The sequence below is a fragment of the Maylandia zebra genome, linkage group LG2 (genome assembly GCF_041146795.1).
Source record: "Maylandia zebra isolate NMK-2024a linkage group LG2, Mzebra_GT3a, whole genome shotgun sequence".
NCBI classification, from domain to species: domain Eukaryota; kingdom Metazoa; phylum Chordata; class Actinopteri; order Cichliformes; family Cichlidae; genus Maylandia; species Maylandia zebra.
This window is the reverse complement of record NC_135168.1, coordinates 33,285,637-33,306,676: the sequence shown is the minus strand read 5'-3', so window position 1 is coordinate 33,306,676 and position 21,040 is coordinate 33,285,637. Positions and strand designations below refer to the sequence as shown.

Here is a 21,040-nt window from a genome sequence, read left to right as displayed (position 1 = left end):
GCTCTGCATGCCAGCCTGTTGACTGAGCTAACTAAAGCTAGTGTCGTGTTTGTGTGTTTCTGTGAGAAAGAGAGAGAAAAAGGAAGCCTGTGTTCACACATACAAAAGCAGTTCTCTGCAGGGTGGAATTCAGGATATTCTGTCTGTCTTTTTTTTTTGCCTCTGACATCGTCATTTATGTCCCTCTAATGGGGACAGCCCGGAGGGAAAATACCAAGCTTTCTACTTTTCAGCAAGTCACTGTTGCCAAGTCTGGCCTACAGTGCAGCTTGGACCGGAGTTTATAGTTTATCCAATATCGCTACCCTCTGGCTAGTTTGTTGTTCTTTTTCTATAATAAGGGTCAAATCCTTCCTGCTTTACTAAACAGTTCTGGGGCCAGATGGACCTTGTTTTTCTTAATTTCAGGATGCTTGTGTTTGCTCATGTGTCTTTATGTGTGTGTGTGGGGCCTGGGTGAGCATTGGAGGCGACTTGTTTACTGTGCTTGACATGTGAGGAAATCTGTGTGTGTACACTGCGGGGCGTGTGTTTATGCGCGTGTGTTTATAGTCAGGCCTCCCTAAGAACATCTGCCCCCGCGACAGCCTGACAGAAGCCAGCTATGTATACAACCGATCGGGGTCGGGCTGCGGGCTACAAGCGCAACCCTGCGACCAGCTCACCTTCTCGAAGCTTCGGACCGGTTTGGGGTCTGGTTCTGTCGTCGTTCACGTGAATTAGTGGCAAAACTCTCTTTGGCCTGAAACGACCATGCGGCGTGCCGCCACATTAAGAGCGAAGCCATTTCAGAACCTGCTATTTGAATGTTTTCATTGCGAGGCCGAGCAAGCAGTTGGCTGCACCTAGAGGGAAATGAAAGGCCAAAGCAGTCCCTGGTAGCAGGCAATTATTTAATATTGATTGACTTGAATGAGAACAGGACGCATTTGTACCCTGTGATTACACAAAACATAGACTGCCTCGAGTGAATGAATCTGTTGTAAATCCCTGCCGCCGCACACTATCTTACACAAGCGCTCAACCACAATGCTCTTTGCATAACACGGCTTTGTGTTCTTTGCAGACTTAAGCATAACTGTGTCACACGGGTGCTTTACTGCAGGGAGACTCTAGTATGTTTGAGCGGCAAACTTATGGAGTATTGATTGAAATGTTAGGAAATGTCTCACGCCGTATGGAAAGTGTAATCTCTAATAATAGGTGGGGGGTGGGGGCGGCCATGCTGATTGTGTGGATAATGCAGAGAGAGAAGAAGTAATTGGTGAGGGAACAGATCTCCTGGTGTGATAATTACCACGCTGATATCAGGGGGAATTGAATACCTGTTGTCATTTGTGGAGAGCGTGCATATGTTTGTTATTTTACATGATTTTATGTATTGTAAAGGCTGAAGAGAACGAGAGAGTAATTATGCGCCCAGCTGCAAAATCGAGACATTAAGAGAAGAGCCGGTGCCTGCATCTGGGGCCTGGCACGGAGGAATTAACTGTGTATACGTCGCAGAAATGTAATTGATTTTAATTGATATGTATGGCATGTTCGAGCTGCTGCTCAGGAGGAACAAATCAATTTGACACCATTCTGTTGATATGAGCCGTCTCTGCCCATTTCTCTCTCAGTTCCTGTGCCTCGGGTCCATTCATTCAGCGGCCAAGGCTGCCTGCCAGCGCAACGCTCGGGGCAGAGGCTCGGGCTGACTGGACGGGGGTGGAGAACATGGCGGTGGTGGGGGGAGATTGAGGCTCTGTAAGGGGTTTTGAGTGGGCCTTAGTGTAGGCGGCGTTTTATATGAAAGTCGGTGAGGGCAGGGTGCTTGAATAGGGGTGGCTGGGAAGGCCTAGGATGCACCCCACAGTGCTTTTGTGTGCTCTCACATCCGTGTGTGTGTGTGTGTGTGTGCGCATATGGGAAGGTGGGTGGGGGGTGTAGCATATTTGAGATCATGTGCTCATATTCACCAGTGGAATGTAAAAAGAAAAGGGTGGGAGGGTGGGGGGTTCTCCTCTCTTTTTGCTTCGTTGTTTTCTGTTCCCTCTCCACCACAGCGTAGGTATGTTTGCATAAGCTCTTTACAGGATTCAGCATGCTGTGGAGCCATCCAGATGAAACAAAACCAACCTCATTTGGTTGTTTTGAAAATGATTCTCTTTATTTTGCTTGGTTCAGGCAGATCCACCTCGTTTGACATGAGGGGAATAAAGGCTCTCTCACGTTCAGGGTCATTTCCCAGAAACATTATTTGTATCTGCACAGCTCTTCCTCTGTGCGCTCAACCTTCTTTCATCAACAGGTCTTAAAAAGTCTCCAGACAACATGAATGAAAGATGCAATTCACCCCCACCCCACCGCCAACCCCCTTTTTTCCCTTTTCGACCTCCTCAAAAGTACAATAATCTTCAGTCACTCGTCTCCTCCTCTTCATTGCGTGGCTGTGTGTAGCACCGGAGTGGTGCTGATTAAGCCAACAGAGAGACAAACAGGAGACAAAGTCCCAGCCCACCAGTTTAGTTTCACATCCTGGACTGGAGCTGGGCCGCAGCTTGCCAAGTGGAGGGCTTTTAAACTGGGCTAAACACTAATTGCTGCCCTATTTCTTTTATGTTGCTTCTTTCCCATCTGCGATGGCGCTTCCAGACCTCCACAGCAGCCAGAGCCTCATTATAGCAGACAGTTAACAAAGGCTGGGAAACAGAAGCGGAGCATTCACTTAGGATAGCTATCTAACTGCCAACTAGGAGGCCTGCTCGGAAAATTGAATCAATGACAGGGGCCGGCTCGCGATGAAATCCTTCAGGGATATTAAGATATTAAGATTTTTTGGAAATCTTAATTATTCATCTAAATGGTTGCGGCTCGCTTTGATAACGGAATAAATGGCCTGTAAAAGCGAGGAGTCCAGTGTGAGGCTACTCGTTTTAGTTGCTAGCCAGACTTTTAAATGTTTGAATCAGAACATTTGATCAAAAAAAACCCAAAAATTGCCAACAATTTACCTACAAAGAAAACAGAAACTGCAAGCTACTTGTTGAGTGAAACAAACAGCAGTGTAATCATGATGTTTGCCTCCTCTTTCTCCTTTCCCCCCCTGCTCTGTGGTTTCATGCTTGTTTTTCTGTAGGTGTGTGTGTGTGTGTGTGTGTGTGTGTGTGTGTGCGTGTGTGTGTGTGTGTGTGTGTGTGTGTGTGTGTAGAGAGAGAAGCGAGGGGGAGGATGGAGAAAGGGGTGGTGGTGGTGATGAGGGAAAATCGGAATGAGGGAAATGTTGAGGAGGTGAATGAGAGGGAAGGATAAAGCAATGGGGAATGAGATTGTGGAGTAGAAATAGAGGGGGCTGGGGGGGTAGATGGAGGAATAGCAAGAAGGTGGGGAGGGGTGGTCAGTAACAAAGCCTAATGTTGCCATGGAAACTTGTTTATGCCTCACTGATGCATCTTGTAGATCCAATTAGAGACTGATTGTGTCTGTGTCTTCATAGACGTACGCACGTGTAACTGGGCACAGCGCACACACACACGCACATGCATGAAAACATATGGATGCACGCATACACACAAGTGCACGAGCACACAAGCGCATGCAAATTGTTGCTGCTGAAAATGGGCAGATTGTCGGGAGACGTAGGACAAAAGGATACCCCGAGTTCCCTCTCTCTTATCGGCCCTTGAATTTGCACAACCCCTCCCCTCAACCTCCACCCCAATGAGCCTCAGACAATGGCGGCCAAATAACGTCTCACCCGCTTCCAAGCGTTGTATAAGACCCCCCCCCCCCCCACATACCCACCATCCCACACATGCTTTCATGACATCATATTCAGCCGGGCTGACAGAGAGGATTTCGACCACTTTGCATGTCTCTTATCTTATATCTCATATCTCTTTTGTGAATGAACTCATATGTTTGGTAATGACCCTGTCTGAGATGAATGGCCATGAATGTTAATCCAATCATGTTAATTTTCATGGGGGGGGGGGGGTTCTTCTGAAGATTGAAGACTTTTTAAAAGATCATTTCTTACAATGGGTGGGTGTTTGCCAGCGTTTAACATCATCAGAGGAAGATTGGTGATCACGCAGCACCACCGCCGTTGCCGCTGCCTCCCCCCAATAAGCTCGACCACACTCGCGCACTTACACTATCAGGCATCAGTTCTCTACTTTCATCCGGGGCTGTCTGAGGAGTCAGTTATTTACTGGTGAAATGATGTGTGTGACGATGAAATGAGGGGCTGTAGATAAGGTGAGATTACACTGTGAAGGGTAAAAAAAAAAAGAGGGAAGAGACTGTGAGAGAGAGGGGGGGACAGAGAGGGGCCCAACCCCTGATGTCTTGTTAAAACACAAGGGATCAGAAAAAACAACAAATGCATTGCGCGTTGCTAAATCCTGCTTAAATCCGCTGGCATGGGCAGATCTAGCAGATAGCCCTGCTGCTGTGCTCGCTGTCTGCGCCCATGACACACGCACGCACACACACAGACACGTACACGTACATAAACACACCCGTGGTCAGTCCGGCTGTCTGGGTTAATGCTTGGCTAACTGGGACAGCAGAGTTGAACCATGTTGACATTTTAAGCCTCAAACAAGTCCAGAACAATGATTCAGCCCGTCCAGCCCCCACCCCACATCAGACTGCAACCTCAGCCCATTTTTCTGACCGCACATACACACACACACAGGCAGGCGTGCATAAACATACACACCACTGCCCAAACATACTGCTTAGTACTTGGCGTGTCCCCTCCGCCTCCTCTCTTCACATACACTTACAGACAAACACACACTGGGTCTCCTCCTGTTCCCCACCTTTAGTGAATAAAGGAGAACAAGAGCTGATCTGATTGAGTTGGCAGCAGAGAGCGAGGTGGAGAGGTACAGTAAGGCCAGATGGATTATCTTAATCCTTCAGTAGATGATCACGGCAGAGGGGAAGATGAACCGGGAAGCTGTAAGCTCCCAGCAGACCCCTGGTACAATGTTTTCCTCCAGAGATGCAGGCTACTGAAGTAGATGCCATGTGAATACCACGCCGACAGGCTGGTATTATCCAAAACTCAAAAAATCTGAAATCATGAAGAAGCTTTTTTTCAAAAATGTGATGTAATCCGACCCGTACGGCCATTTCTGTGGCGGCCATTTTGTGTCAGGCCATCTTGTTTCCCTTCTCGCAAACTTTTGGTATGCTTTGATTCATATCCAAGTATGAGAAGGAACTTAAGGGGATTTGTGTGAAACACACTAATGCTGAACAATGTCAAGCTGCTACATGTAGTGTTTTTGCGGGGCTAAATTAACTGCACTCTGCCTAAAAGGCCATGCCAGACAAATCTAAACCCATAACTCCGACAGCTCAAAGTATTAAGGCTGTATAAACTGTTGCTGAATTATGCGGCTGCTTTTCCAGACTTAGTTTTTTATGTGTTTGTAACAATTTCTTTTCTTTTTCTCCCCCCCTCCCCACTCTCAGGTTTGTGGCTGGAAAAGGCCTGGTGATTTACCCCGACATCGGGGACAAGCTGGATATCATCTGTCCCAAAGCGGACCAAGGGACAGACTACGAATACTACAAGTTGTATCTGGTGAAGAGGGAGCAGGCGGAGAGCTGCAGTACAGTCCTCGATCCTAACGTCCTGGTCAACTGTAACAAACCCGAGAAGGACATCAAGTTCACCATCAAATTCCAGGAGTTCAGCCCCAACTACATGGGCTTGGAATTCAAGAGGAACGTCAACTACTACATCACCTGTAAGTTTGTCGTGAAAGATGATTTATTGTTGATATTTAGCTTTTTAACCTTCATTTAACCGCAGAGGCCCGACTGAACGATCTGAGTAATAATCTCTGCTTCACACTCAGTTACACACAGTCACACCTGGGAGTTTCCTAGGAAAACTGCATTTTAATGGCCGCTGCAGCAGCACCACAGCAGCAGCTAGAGAGCAGAGCGGTATTAGGTGTTTAGGATGGAAATGTTCCATATCATTACGGGACCTTAAAGTGGCAACCTTGACTGACTGCTGAATGTTGGGTTTTTTATTTTTTACATTTTTGTGGTGGGAAAAATAGAATTTTCTGCAGTCGTCTAAAGTCACCGAGTAGATTTACTGCTGCTATTTAGTTCTGCGCTCGGGCACTGTTTCGATATTTCACTTAAAGTTTTCAGCCTGATTCTACTTTATTCTTTCAAACTGCTGTTTTACAGAGAACAACACAGCTATATTGCAGTTCCCACTAGATGCAGCGTTTTAGGTTTAAATATTGCTTTTTTGCTAAAACGTCAGTAATAAAATAAACACTTGTCTGTTTCTGTTTTACTGACCGCCAGCTGTCTTAAAAAAGCACAGGAAGCTGTTGACTTATTTATTCTAGCTTTTCCTCGAGCTCATACAGAAGAAAAGGCTTCAAATCTTTTGGAAATCTTTTTAAGCCTGAACATTACTGCCCTTGTTTGGTCTGAGATGACTGTGACAGTGACTTAATACACTGTTTTTAGTTTGTTTAGCTTTGAAGTTTATTATGTTGGACCTCAGTCTTTTATAACATGTATGTGTGTATATGTACTTTACATACGTGCATTTGTGTGCATATTATTATATTTAACCGCTGCTGATTGAAGTTAAATAAAGGTTAATTTAACACAACATAAACAATTAGAATGCAATTATATTATAATAATATGAGGTAATATTTCATTCCATTTCCTAAAAAATAAAAATAAAAAAGTACTATTTTTTCTTTTTTTTTCTACGTGATGGAAATGCAAAAATACAGTGCATTTGTTGCACTCTTATTTTATCGCTTCCACTAACTCGAGCGTACCTTTTCATCACCAGAGCGAAACGTTTCAGACAGATGGGCGTGCGATAATGCCAAATTTGTCACAGAGAGGCAGCTGAACATATATGGAGACTTCAGTTTGCAAAGATAAATAAATAGTGAACAGTTTGGGCTTAAATGTAGCTTTTCTTTTACGGAAATGTGTATTTTCTCTGTAATTAGTGCCAAAAGTAAAGTAAAACTGTAAAGCTATTTTTGGGAAATATTCTGGAAAATTATTAAGAAATTACAAACTTGTAGAATTAAAGTTTTTTGCCCTTCCATCTAATGTGTACTTTTACCATATTTTGTTTAGTAATAATGCTTGTGTAGTGTTAAATTTACTTACTAAAAAAATTAAAGATTGTAGATTGTGCAAACTTTCCCCTACACATATTTTTTAGACACTGTCAAAATAAATTATTACTGCTTCCTTATTATAGGTGACTATTTTTGCAGTCACGCTGGAACAATAGCAGAGTCTTGCTCTCTGGTTGGCTTTAGGACAGATCTTTTAATTTGTAACCTCACTTGTCTGTCTATGAGTAAAGGACTTTTAGTAGAGGGTGTCAAAGGAACTGGGTCTGTCACTGTACTGGGTGGCGGTTGCTGCCTTTCACACAGATTCCTGCTCGTGTAATTTGATGCCGTAGTAATTACCTCAGAGTTAGCAATGGGTGTAAGAGCTGGAAGGAGTTCTCGTGGTTGGACTGCTCCTTTACGTACTATATTTTCCTTTAAGGATTGAGGCTCAGCAGGGGGAAAAAACTGATGGGACCGCATCTACCTCTAAACTTGGCTGTGTAAATCTGCTTCACCCAAGTGTCTGGTTGAGTAATTTAGCACTGAAGTAATGACCAGTGGTTTAACAGGTGGGGTCAGAGGAGCCGGAAAATCCAGAATCACAGCAGTGTCTGGTTCTTTGGTGGGTTTGAGGTCTTTCTCCTGGAGAATGTAGAAAACCTCAATCCTGTTACTCCGAACCCTGGAAAAAGGTTGACAGGGGGTGATTTAGAAACAAGTCAGACTTTTGGGATCTTGGGCTGAAATGTGCAATTTCAAAATGAACAGGACCATTTTAAACCTGATGGAATAGGAGAAGTTGTCCTGATAATCCTGGAAGATACCAATACCGGTCGGCCGCCTCCTCCTGCTTCTCTCTAAATACATCGAATACCATGTTTTGGGATTTTAGGATGTCCCTAGGTTCGAGTCATCAGAATTGAAGCTGTTAGTAGTTGTGCATCAAATATAGCTTGCTAAAAATTCAGAGAATGGACTGTGGAGCATCTGGCCTTGAAACCTCATTTATTATTTGTATTTACCTGAAAAACTCACACCTGAAAAACCAGATATAAAGTGCAGTTTTGACACATTTAAAAGATAAAATCATTATGAATTTAAAGCAACTATTATAGATCCTCTTTTGGTTTCTAGCCTTGCCAGCATGAGAAGAGGCTTGGCAACTCCAGTTTAAACTCTCAAAGCCTTCAAAGAGAAATGAAAACAGGGGTTTTATCTCAGGTACTTTACTTCATTGCAAACAGTTTAACATGTAGGGGCGGTTGGTTTGTATATGTCTTATTAACTCACTGTCCTTTTGCCGTCCTTCAACACAAGGATTATCATGTCTTCAACAGCCTTAGTTTCTGGCTGACGTTGGAGGAGTTCTATCACTGGTGCGATCTAAAAAAACATAAAGCATATGATTCACACTTAAATGCACTCTGATAAGACTGCAGCAGACATTCATTGTTAGTTTTGGCTTGGTGGTAACAGTAAATCTCACCTGACATCTTTTAACTGTTGATAAGCCAGCCGAGCTGCAGAGGCAGATCGTGCATGAGCGTATCAAAAAAACAACATTAATTTGTTTTATTCGGGAAAGTCGAAAGACAACATGCATTTTTACTGTATATTATGTTTGTTTAGAACCACTCTTTAATGCTCTGCAGTCTGAAAGTCGACTAGGAGGAACTCTTGAAGCTCTTATTTGAACTGAGCTGTTTCTGTCATAAGCAGGAATCAGCACAGATGTGCATCAGAAGTTGCACCACCACCACGTGTTTACTGATATACACTGAGGTTTCAGAACGTCATCAAATGTCGTCTTTATCGTGGAAGGAGCTAATGATTTCAATCTGCAAAAAGATGAAACACTTGCTGTTTTTGTCTTTTGGGATTCTGCACATGATAACATACTGAGCTAATAAAGGAAAATAAGGCCTTGTTTTGCTTACTTAGGCTCTAATTTTATCTTCTGTTAGTATTTATTTTTTTTAAGTTGTCTGACTTTAAAACATTTCTAAAATTAGACGCCGAGTTTTGCTTGATCTTGTCTCAGAAAACAGTCAGTCAAAGTCTTCATTGCATCTGTGATTTATTCTGAAACTATTAGAGATGACTCTGACATTAGAAACACACTGTCTAAACTCATGCAACAAGCTGCCGTATGCCAGAGGATGACTGGCACAATGAGAAATTACTGCAGGAAAACATGGACCCAGTACCAGTCTCCTCTAATGAGGCGTGATACATAACAGTGTTTTATCCAACACATAATTAATTTTTTTACATTTCCAAATATTCACAAAACACGATTAATCTCCTTATGTTACATTTTTCCCAAATAAGAACATAAGTCTTCCTTGCATGGTTTAACTGTATAAAATGTAACTTTGGGTATAAAACATCTCAAAAGTTCAGATGTGTAGATTTTAGTCTCACAAGTGGCTTCTGTTTTTTTCACACTCTCCACACACACAAATTAAATCGCACATATGTTTCTCTTTTCATGTGTAGCGGTTCAATCGATACTTGCGAACTCCCCCTCACAAACGGGGATGCAGAGAAGCATGAAGCTTGTGATGTTATCAAGGGACGTTTTTAGAGAGGGGTGGGCTGCTGTTGCAACGCATCTCGTGGACTTTTAGAAATATTTCTTTGAGCTTTATTACGCCCACATATCTTGCAGATAACACCTTGGGCATTTTTTATTGTTATTTTTGGGCGTCTTCCTCAAAGTTTTGCTAACCAGCTGTTCGCAGAGCTTCTCCACATATTGTCTTCATAAATATTAGAGCGAACTTTATTAATGGCTCATACATCTCCGTGCATCTCGACTGCGGTTTGAGCGAACATCAGCTTTACTTTAGCTCGAATGAGCTTTTCTGCAACGTTCTCTTGTGTCTCTGCTCCGTAACAGCATTCCTGCTGATGTGTGTTTTTTTATGTAAGCATTAGGAGCACTTAACACTCTCGCCATAGTGTTTTCTCACAGAAGCAGTTGTAAATCCTTCACGGGGGAGTCTGGTCGTGCAGAATCCAGCCTGATGGTGGATCATTATTAGGCTCATATACTGTAACGTTTTCGTGTCAGCAGTAATCGGATGTAGTATTTGTCTTGGTATTATGGTAATGTTGTTGTCCTTTGCAACAGGAAAAGCTTGTTTTATTTATTCCACCGCAGCCTGTGCATACACCATGACACACTTCATCTATCATTTAGATAATGGCCATGTGTGGCTGGCGCATATGTGTGTGTGTGTGTGTGTTATGTGTGCATTTCCTTGAGGGAGCAAGAGAAGAGAGAATAAGCACCTGCATTGAACGCACCGCCTGCTTTACCTGTGCAGCAGTGCACTGTGTGTGTGTGTGTGTTTGTGTGTGTGTGTGTGTTGAGGCCCCCTTAGGCAAGCTTATCCCTGCCTAGAAGATGTGAGTAGGTTATCCCAGTGACTCTGTGGGAATGTGGTCCGGTCAGCCAGCAGAGCGGTGTAAATCTGCTCTGTGTATAATGACCTGGCTTATCTGCTCTGATTAACGGTCAGACGGGAAAGACACCGTTTGAGATCAGAAGAAGACGCACAGGGGAGTGGACATTCCACTCAATCTACTGGCAGTCTTTTTCTTGTCCACACCCGACCTCCAGTCTGACTCCGTGGCTCTGTTAGCCCCTTTATCATTCGCACACCCCCACTCCCATCCTTTACCTCGTCTCTTTCCGTGGGGCAGAATAAGCAACAAAAGGTTTGGGGTAAAGTAAGCACCAAATGGTGAGCGTGTGTGTGTTGACTCTGGTGATCACCACAGGGGATCCCGTCCACTCATCCCAGCCCCGCTCTTACAGGAGTCGTGGTGGGTTTAAAGGTCAAAATTCATGGCCAAGGGGTCACGGAAACACAGCAGGGGGGTCAGTAATGATAACCCTGCACTGATCTTAATCCCAGACCTTCAGTTCCCTCCATGCCAGCTATGTACACACACATACACATTCCCACCCCCCATCCAGGTGTAAAAGCGGACAAACTGGTTATATTTCATTGCGTTGTCTAAACACGTGGATTTTGAACGAGCTGTTTGTGAGCAAAATGACTGCGGCGCGTTTAGGGGTTAGAGGCAGGAGAGGTGATTTTAGACAGGAGGCTTTTAAAGGAAAAGGAAATATAATGGGGAAAATGAGCAACAGAGCGGTAAGAGAGAGAGGGAGGACAAGCATACACGCCTGTACAAATATATACACAGGCACTCTTTATATGTCACCTAGCAGGAGCCAAAAAAAAATAGTCCCTTCATTTTCTCTCCCATTCGCTCCTCATTGAGATAATGTAGCGTGACTGCTTGGTTAGACGTTTGCAGTGGTTAACCGGGCCGGTAAAGCTCTGCTAGATATAAGGGAAAAAGGGCCACGAGGCAGGAGACGGAGGCAACCTATCGTGGTGCACTTCTCCTCTTCCCGTGTAGCGGGGCAGAGTAAGCCTGATGCCTCCCGACAGCTGTCACTCTCCATCACAGTGTACCATCATGGACACTGACACGCACACTCACGCACACTGACACTCAGCCCACACATAATACCCCTCCATCCAACCACCACCTATAGCAGTCATCTTCCCCCTGGATAACATTCGCATATATAAGAATTTTTTTTTTTGGTCTTGGAATTGTTGGAGGTTGAGAATGAAACCCTGGGCTCGGCTGCAGAAGATCACAAGATCCTCCCTTGCCCCACATTTGCATGCAAGGACATAAACTCTCTATCATACCTCGCATGCACTAATGCAAGGTTCACAACTTCAGGAAGCTGGAAACACGCATACAAATGCAAAGGCACGTACACAGCCAAATAAATATACATCGACACTAGTGGCTCGATTATGATGTAGCGCAATAACAGTAATCTGATTAAAAAAAAAGTGTTAAATGTCATCTTTTAGAGTTAACATAAAATTACCATAATCAAATCACAGGCACTCAGAAACAAGGCAGCTGCAGTTGTCAGCGGAGCATTTAAACTACACAAAGGCATTTTGATTGTCAGATTATAGAGATGCAAATAACTCGCACATTTCTTAACTGGCAATTAAATGATTTTTTTGTCAAGAAATGATAACTGTTAACATCTGGTAGCCTCCCTCTGTAAAAATCACACTGAAATATTTTAATTACAAGCAAGAGGCTCCGTGTAGGATTTTCCTTTTGCATCAATTATGGCCTCTCCTACATACTTATTATAAGTAGAGAACAAAAGCTGTATTGTTTCATTGCATATTTATCAGATTGTGGACATTGAAGAAACAGGCACTGAAATAATAATTTGGAATGTTGGCAAACATTTCTGTCTGTCCTGTTTTGTAAAACGTTACAGTTTAAAAGCATAAAAGACTCTAAAAGCAATATTAATGAAGCAGTTTTAACATCCTTTTGATTCAAAAGTTATAAATAGCATTTGTAAAACAAGCAAAACACAAAAGATGCCTCGAGTAACCCTTAAATGTAATCATACATGATTAAGTTCAGTGTGTGTTTTAAGTTATTGAGTATTGATCGTAGAGAGTAATAGTTGTTGATTGACTAAATAACTGTCATTGATGTTACTGATTACAGGTTAAAGCGGCTAATCAGTAAGCTTTAAAGGATTCCATTTTCAAAAGTAAACCCCGCTAACAGGTCAGGTTATCACCGGTGAAGCATCATGGCCTGGACTAAGGAGATTTAACCCCCACCACCACCACCCTCCCCCCGTGAGTGAACATAGCCCAGTGTTTATTAGAGTGCCAGTGTAATATATGACTTTCTGCTTGCTTTGCAAATCTATCCGGGCCGCCTCTGCTAGCTCTCCTTTGGATATTTCATTCAGAGAGGGTTAGCAGGCACAGCATGATTGTCGCTGGTTATTGCCTTTCGTTTATTACAGAGGAGCTTGTTTAGAGTCGGAGGCGGGGGGCATTGAAGGGCTGTGGGGGGGGGGGGGGGGGCTATTTGGTAAGTGGAGGGGGGGGGGGGGGCTGCTCATGTGACTGTACAACTGAATGGTAACCATTGGTTACGACTGAACCCGTTGCTTCTAGATGAAGCTGATATATTCATGTATTCATCTCAATTAGTCCTCTCCGTGCATCCCCCAAACGCAGACACTCATCCCTCCTCGGCTGTGCTCCGCGCTTATCTTATTAGAATATTTTTATCCTGCGCGGATGCGAGGCCTCGCGCTCTGCTCTTTCCTGCGATGTCATTCCTCGTTTCCACCCCTTAAACCATCCGTCCTCTGCTCTCACGTTTCAAAGTTTTATATGTGTGAGTGTGTGTGTGTGTGTGTGCATTTGCAGGTGCTGTGGGAAGTCTGTTCAAGTCGTTTTTGTTAACCGCTATCTTAGATCTCCTCTCAGCACAGAGGCCACGAGAGACCGCAGAGCTGACTCAGAAGCAACAACACTGTTGATTTTTTTTGTTTTGTTTTAGTTTTTTTTCCAACCCTCTCATCTAGCACAAACTCATTTGTCGAATTACTATTTCTCCAGGAGCGATTTTCAGTTGTCAAACGTGGCTTCCTGGGCTTGTTTTAATTTCATCCTCTATGCTGAAACTACCTCTGTGGTTTTTACAACCCCTAAAATAGCTTCAGGCAAAAAGAAGGAGAGGCATATTAAGACTGCTGGTTAGCTGCATTTTTGGAGTCCGCGATGATTAGGAAAAGTAAATGTAGGACATGGAAAGACGAGCGTCAATGTCCATAAGGCAAATTATACTGGACAATGGCGTATTGCTTTAAAAAAAAAACACGTAAGCAGAAACACGGGATAAAACAATGAAGGCCCGTAATCTAAAACACTCTGGAAATGCATATTTTCCTTTCCATCAGAGATTGTCTGAGGTTGTTTGCCCTCTGCGTTGCCAACAACACATATTCTCAGTGTCTTTCTTCTCTGGCCAATAACTGAGCTCAAATCACAGCTCTGTGTCTGTCAGATGGAGCTTGCTCTGCCTCTCCACCATCCCTAGAACAGCGGTTTGTCTTTTCCAAGGCACACTCTGAAATGGCTTTGTTTTCCGACAGCCATTCAGTGGCACCCTCAGCCAGGGCCTGCCAAGAAGTCCGCCTCCCCCGAGCTGGAGCCCGGACTTGTTTACACAAACTCATCGGAGAAATATGGATGTATAATTATAGAGGCTGTTAGTTTTAATGTCGCATCCTCGCTATGGAAACCCACTGCGTGCTTGGTCAGCTCCGATGACGGGTGGCTGATGAAACTCTGACCGGGTATGGCGTGAACATTTCTGTGGGAAGAGTTTTAGGGGAACGAGATAGAAGGGGAGGGGGGCAACTTCTTGATGGAATCGAATCAACACAGAGCAAAGCAAACAAACATGAATCACAAGGCGGTGATAGAGATTGCTGTGGTTGTCCGACGCATAAATACAGAGTCTAAATACTGCTCTGCAGGCCAGGACCAAACCCGTTTCTGTGAATTCAGCTCAGCGGCAAAATGTCCGTGTTCCATTCCAGCACGACCGCAGGCACACAAACACAGTAACAGGAGCAGACAAACACACAAGAGGCGTGTGCGTTTGTGTGTGCATGCGCGCCCAACACACAGGCATAAATAAGCACAAAGCCACATAAGCAAATTCAAATATATATATATACTCATAAGCTCACACTAGATTGCAAATAGATGCTTGCACAAAAACACAATCTGCTCGCACACATCCGTCCTCCATCTCTCTCCCTCTCCACAGATTTGCTTGCCTAATAGAAGCCGCTGTATGCATTGTGCTGTAGCTCAGCACGAGATATTCTCAGTCAGCTGTCCCACGAGTGAAAAGCGTGCACGCTGTCGGGAGCTTGTGCACGGGTGCCACGACGATTGGTTGTTTGGATGGATGGATGCTGAAAAGAAACGTGTCTTCAAATGAATATGTGTTGCGTTTTGAGTTCAGGCTCGCGCCGCCTCTTGCAGCGACTCGATGATTTCGTACATGTTTTTTTTCTCCCCAAACCCATGGGTCCAATTTCTCTCAGTCTCTTTTCTGTTCGTCTTTTCCTCCCCCCCTCCAACCCCCTTCCGTGCAACTTAATCTACCTCTCCATCCGCCTTTGCTGTTCCACCTATTTTCTCTCCTCCTTAGATCACCCCTCCACCCTCTCCCATCCCTCTTGCACAGTGACAGATTCTTCAGGAAACTGTTTCGAGTAAGCTAGACATTTTTGTGTGTGTCTGTCTGTGTTGTAGCTGTTTATTTGTGCTTGGGGGCACCAAGGTGGTAGGGCGGTGGGGGGGTGGGGGATCCTGAGCCTCAGTCTCTCTCCGCTCATCGGACTAGAGGTTAAGCTCCTGAGCTCTTTTGCTGGCCTGTGCCAAAAAAACACTGGTCCTCGATCAGCGCCGTCTTTACCGTGTAAACGATACCAAGGATCAGGAGAGAGGAGAAAGAGAGGATGTAATCAGTGTGTGTGTTTTGTGTTTGTGCATGTTTGTATATGCGTGTCAATTGCTTGCCTTTGTGCATATTAGGATGTAATCAGCAGCATGTTCTCTGTGGTCTGCTGTGCTTTTCTGATTGGGTTTGTTTTGGGTGGTTAACGGGGGGAAAGGGAGGAAAAAGCGTGTTTCTTTCCCTGCTTCTTGTGTTGCAAGCCTGGCTTCAATGCTCGAGGAGCCGAATTGCGGTTTTGGAGCCTTGCTTGGAGCCCTGGTACTTTTCACATCAGCTCCATTATACACCCCACACCCACTTTAATATTGCTATATATCTAAAAAAAAAAACAAAAAAAAAACCCAATATAAACATATGTACATATATATATGTATATAAAAATATATATGTATATAATATATAATCCATCTGCCCATGTGCCACCATGTGTCTCAGGTTTGACCGTGTGCGTTTTACACTGCATGTTAGCTGCAGTCAGCTTTGCTCAGTCGCCTCCATGTTAGCAGGTACAGGAGATTCCCCCGGGGCCCAGGCACACAGGCTCACACGTTAATGTGCAAAAATTCACACATGCGGGCACACACACACGTGTACGATCGCAGGGACACGTGCACGCCCACACACCTGTGCACTGTCCTCTCTCTGTCTGTCTTTGTTCTGCTTTTTGCAGATTTTGTTTTTGTGGACAACAGATGGACCGACGTCGACTCTGTCCTCCATCACAAGTACACCCTCTGTCTCTTTCACTGACATCTCTCTCTCTGCCCTCTATCTCACTGCCTTTACATTATAATCTCTCCATCGCTGCAACACATCATCAGTTAGTTACTGAGCGAGAAAAAGCTCCAGTCGCTTATTATTGCAGGATCTCTTTTTCGGGGGGGTTGTTTTTGTCGTTAATTGAGTAATATCTCTCCGCTTTTTGATGGAAGCTGCTTTCTGACATCTTGTAACAATTAATCCACGTTTAGCTGAATCTTTCCCTTTTGATGTTGCTCACACCTGATTATTATACAAGCAGCATCATTAGCCTGAAGGCAGTTTTCTCACCTGGGTCAGTGCCTGGACTCTGCATCCTCCCCATCCACCGGTACGGTTTCTTCTCACTTAGATTGCCTCATTTGGTTTGTTTTGCATCGCCTGTTTGAGAGGGGAAACGCTGCGCCTGCAGTAGGAATTATTGTTTGTTTGTTGGTTTCTCCATCTTTGATGTGTGTTATTGTGCCGAGAAACACCGGGCTCACTCAGCTGTCATAACTCTCCTCTGGAGGCCGTATTGAAAAGGTCAGCGAAAATGAAGCTCCTCTCTTGGGGGAGGATGAATGGATATGGTATAAGAGAGCCGCACAGACACACGAGAGCCTCGCACACTTAAAAATGTAAATGCATTACAAACATTTTGTACACGTCAGCGTGAGTGAACGTCGAGTTCGTCGACGTGTTCCATTGCTTCACCTCTGGTTTCTCTCGCGGCAAGGTCACTCAAAGATGGCTCCTAGAGCTAGTCTATGTTTTTTTGGACCCTCACGGCCTTTGACATGACACTGCTATCTCCCACCACATTCCGATCCATCCCAGTGGTTCTTTTATCAGCCAGCGTGGGCTGATTTGTGGCTCGTGCGCCCTCAGAGGTGGATCGAGGAGGGCGACTCCTTTCTGGAGTCCAGAGTCCCATATCGGCCTTTGTAGACGACCACAGAGGCCGGAGAAAAGACAGCGAGGATCAGGTTTATCATCTGTCGGGATTTAGCGGGTGAACCACGGTTCACCTCGTGTGATTAGCAGTACAAATGAAGCAGGACGGAGGAAAAAAAAAAAAAACTTCAATGAGCATCCTGCTGAGGATCGAGCTTACTGGGGGACCTTGTTTGTACATCTGCCTCCTGATTACACATGTGCAACCTCACAATAGCACTACCACCCACTAATGTGGATGCTGCGGGATGTTTTTAAGGACATAACCACTGGGATTTATAGTAGGCTAAGCTAAATACAAAGGCATTTTCATGAGAGAAATAATAGGATAATCAGTGTTGTACACCCCCCCCCCCTTAACAGTACAATAAGAATGAGGCCAGATTGCTGCAGTTTTGTTTTGCAAAAACAATTTATGGATTCAGCGTTCAGCAAGAGCATTGTTAATGCATTTGCTTTGGAGAAAAACAGTTTTTAGTGCATTCAAATAAAAATGTGCTCCTCATGCATTTAACATTTGTGCAAAGAAGGCAGCAGTGTGCTATGGAAAGAGTTTTCTTCTACTTGAGGCATAGTGAAAAGGTGTCCCTCACAGTTATAGCATATAAAACCGCAGTTAGACCTTGTCCTTTGCAGCCTGTGAAGTAATCAGCTCTCATGTCAACAGTAAGGACAAAACTTGAGAAAAGCTGAATATCTTCAGACCAGTGGTTCCCTCATTATGGTCACAGTGTGGGATAAGAAACAGCCGTTCTTTTCCATTAATGCAGAAATGACGTTTTTCTGACTTTTGTAAAGGATGCCCAGTTGTTTTTTTTCTTATGGATAATGGTATCTGTCCCAAAACTGGCTTCATTTAAATGCCTCACACAGCCAAATGTTCATTTGCTAGTTTAATTCCTCAAGATGGGCTAACAGTCATAACATTAATACTTAATACGCAACATAAAATAAATAAAAGTCTGAATGCGTGGCTTAGTAGTGGACATAATTCACACGTCAAACCACTTCTTCTCCTCTGAAGATCCCCTGTTGGTATACCTTATTCATCCCGTGTATTGAATTTTACTTTCTGATTTATCGCCGCCTTTACGATTTTTGACACATTTCATGTGAGGCGCTCATTTCAGGGCAGTTACTCTTAATATTCTCAACAGATACTTGTCTATTTTGCCTGCCATCTCTCTTGGCATCTCCCCAGCTCCCCCCCCCCCCCCCCCCCTGTATAAAATGACAGTTAATAGAGAATGAAAATTGAATATTATGCTCCATTTCTTTGTGCATAACTTCCCAGAGTGAACATGACCAAATGAAATTGCAACAATGTTGAAGGGAGGTTTTTTTTTTTTTTTTAATTTTATTATTATTTCAACCTGAAGTGATCATTCATGCTGCGAAAAAAAGGTTCCTCATAACAAATTAGAACAGATTAGAAGTTAGTGAGGATGTTATCAGTCAAATGAAGATTTGAACTGAAATACGCGGTTAGAAGTCATGTTGATGGATTGTTAATGTGGATTAATGGACATTTGGAAGATGACAGCGATAGAAAGCAAACCGAGTCTCCGGCGGGATTAACGGGACAGCAAATACAGAACTGGCTTCTGTCTTTAACAGGGATGAAACTCATGCTCATTGTTAGCTGCACACACAGGCGTGCAATCAAGCCTTGTGCACACAGACATAATGGTTAAGACCGAGATAAACACCAACTCAGCAACTCCTATGTGAACCATATTAACCTTTAGCTTTAGAGAGCTCGTGTGTGCGCACACGTGTGTGTCCCAGCATGTGCAGCATCCCTGCTAACCTTTAGCTCGGACCGATAGGAAGGTGAAATGCCAGTTTTTTTTTCCTCTCTCTCTCTCTGACCTACTTTCCCCTCTACTTATTTCTCTGAACACGCAACATTTCAGCTGCTATTAGTCAAATGATGCGCTGTCTGCTGGGGGAGTTCAGAGGCAACGGTGTGTTTGTGTGTGTGTGTCTGTGTAGGTGTGTCACCCGTGGCTCGTGTAGCACCCTTGAATACACTAAACTAACAGGTGAACAATGTGTGTGTGCGCCCACTAAGGCTGTACCTAGGAAAAAACAAACATACCTTATTGACAAGGAACAACAGCAAACAAAGAAAAATAACAGTCACAACTGTCTGTTTTTTCAAATGGTTAAGCCTGTGTAATTACACATTTATAGATGCTGGTCATCTAAGGCAAAGAGAGTTACTCCAGGCCACTACTTCAGGCTTTTTCCCCCCCAGTTGTTTCTCTGCAAATGATTAGTGTTAAACTGCTGAGGTTTTCTGTGGCTGCAGCTCGATGATATCGGTGAAAAGAGCCATTACTGCCAATTAGCTACTCTGTCATTAGGGAGGGTTGTGTGGGCTACTGGCAACTTCTCCACACAACAGAATATATTATAGCTAAAATAACTGGTAAAAGTTGAAATAGCCAATATCTAAAAAATGCCCCATATTGGGAGCATTGGGAGCTGTGGGTAGGCTTTAACTGTAGTTGTCGGCGTGGTTTATTAAATTTATATTGAATGCTGTTGGCCCCGTCGTTGCTTCTCATAACTTTTAATAGTGTATGCAACAGCTTATAGTATTAGGAGCTTTAAGCCTCGCCTTCCATTGGGTTGCACAGTTTTATTGTGACAATCGATTGCATTCAGAATTCTGCACTCCCTCGGTGTGCACCTGTCAGATTGTGTGGGCTCAGGCTCTGAAGCATGCTTGCACATTTTGAGCAGGCCGCGTTTGTTTTCCCTGTGTGTTTGCAAATTTGTGCGCCTTGGATGTGTCTGCATGCGCTCGTGCTGGGTGGGGTGCGAGAGAGAGAGAGGTTCAGGATGTGATGTGCTCTAAGAAGAGTCTGTCTACATCATGTCATGTTGGAGCGCGCTCAGTCTGTTCGTGTTTGAGACAGATGACTTGCCCTGCTCCCCAAGGTCCTCCTGTTATTCTGCATCCTTTATCTCCTACCGATCCGACAGACGGCCCTGCACCGCGTGCCTACTTTTTGTTTGTTTGCGTGTAGGTGTGCGGTGTGTATGTGTGTGCGTGCAGACTACTTGTGATCGCGCACGGGACAGTGACGTCCTCTATCTTCGTCCAAGTGTGTGTGTGGACACGAGGGGAAGTTTGATGCTGTGTGGGAGCACAGGGGTTTTGTAGCATGCTGAGCTGGGAAATGAAGAGTGGAAAGTGCAGTGGTGTAAAAACTCTGCCCCACTGGATCCAGTGTAGAGGTGACACGCAGACACCCACAGCTAAATGATGCAGAAGCTCTCTGTGACTGCAGGCTGTGGAGTCTTGTAGAGACGCACACATTCCAAGGATAGACACACACACAGACACTTTTGGAGCCGCTGACAGGTCCTCTGCAGAGGTTAAAAGCTGTCATAAGTAGCCTTGAAGCACTTACCCTGTAGGGCTAGCTGGAAGTTCATAATGCCGTACCTCTGTCTTGATAATCTAGGACCACACACCTACACATAAAACACACACTCAATAAAAAAGTTGCAAAAGTCATATATATTCCCAGTGACATCTGTACACATTTTTACAAATGTGAGCTCCAATGCACATAAATGTATGTGCACACTCACACAGTTTACTCAAATGGATCCAGTTGCACAAGCCAAAAAACACACACAACTGAATACTTAGGGGAGAGTGTAAGAGAAATGTTGAGTGTGAGTGAGAGAGAAGCAAGCTGGCCGAAACACACACACACACACACACACACACACACACACACACACACACACACACACACACACACACACACACACACACACACACA

The 21,040-nt window shown here is 44.2% G+C and overlaps 1 protein-coding gene across 1 annotated transcript in view; it reads left to right on the top strand.

Moving 5' to 3' along the window:
- efnb1 (ephrin-B1) overlaps positions 1-21,040 on the top strand; it is a 58,589-nt gene that overhangs the window by 21,017 nt on the left and 16,532 nt on the right. The window contains exon 2 of the mRNA XM_004563272.5: positions 5,473-5,750. Coding sequence (XP_004563329.1) covers positions 5,473-5,750 — 278 coding nt within the window. The remainder of the gene's footprint in view (positions 1-5,472; positions 5,751-21,040) is intronic.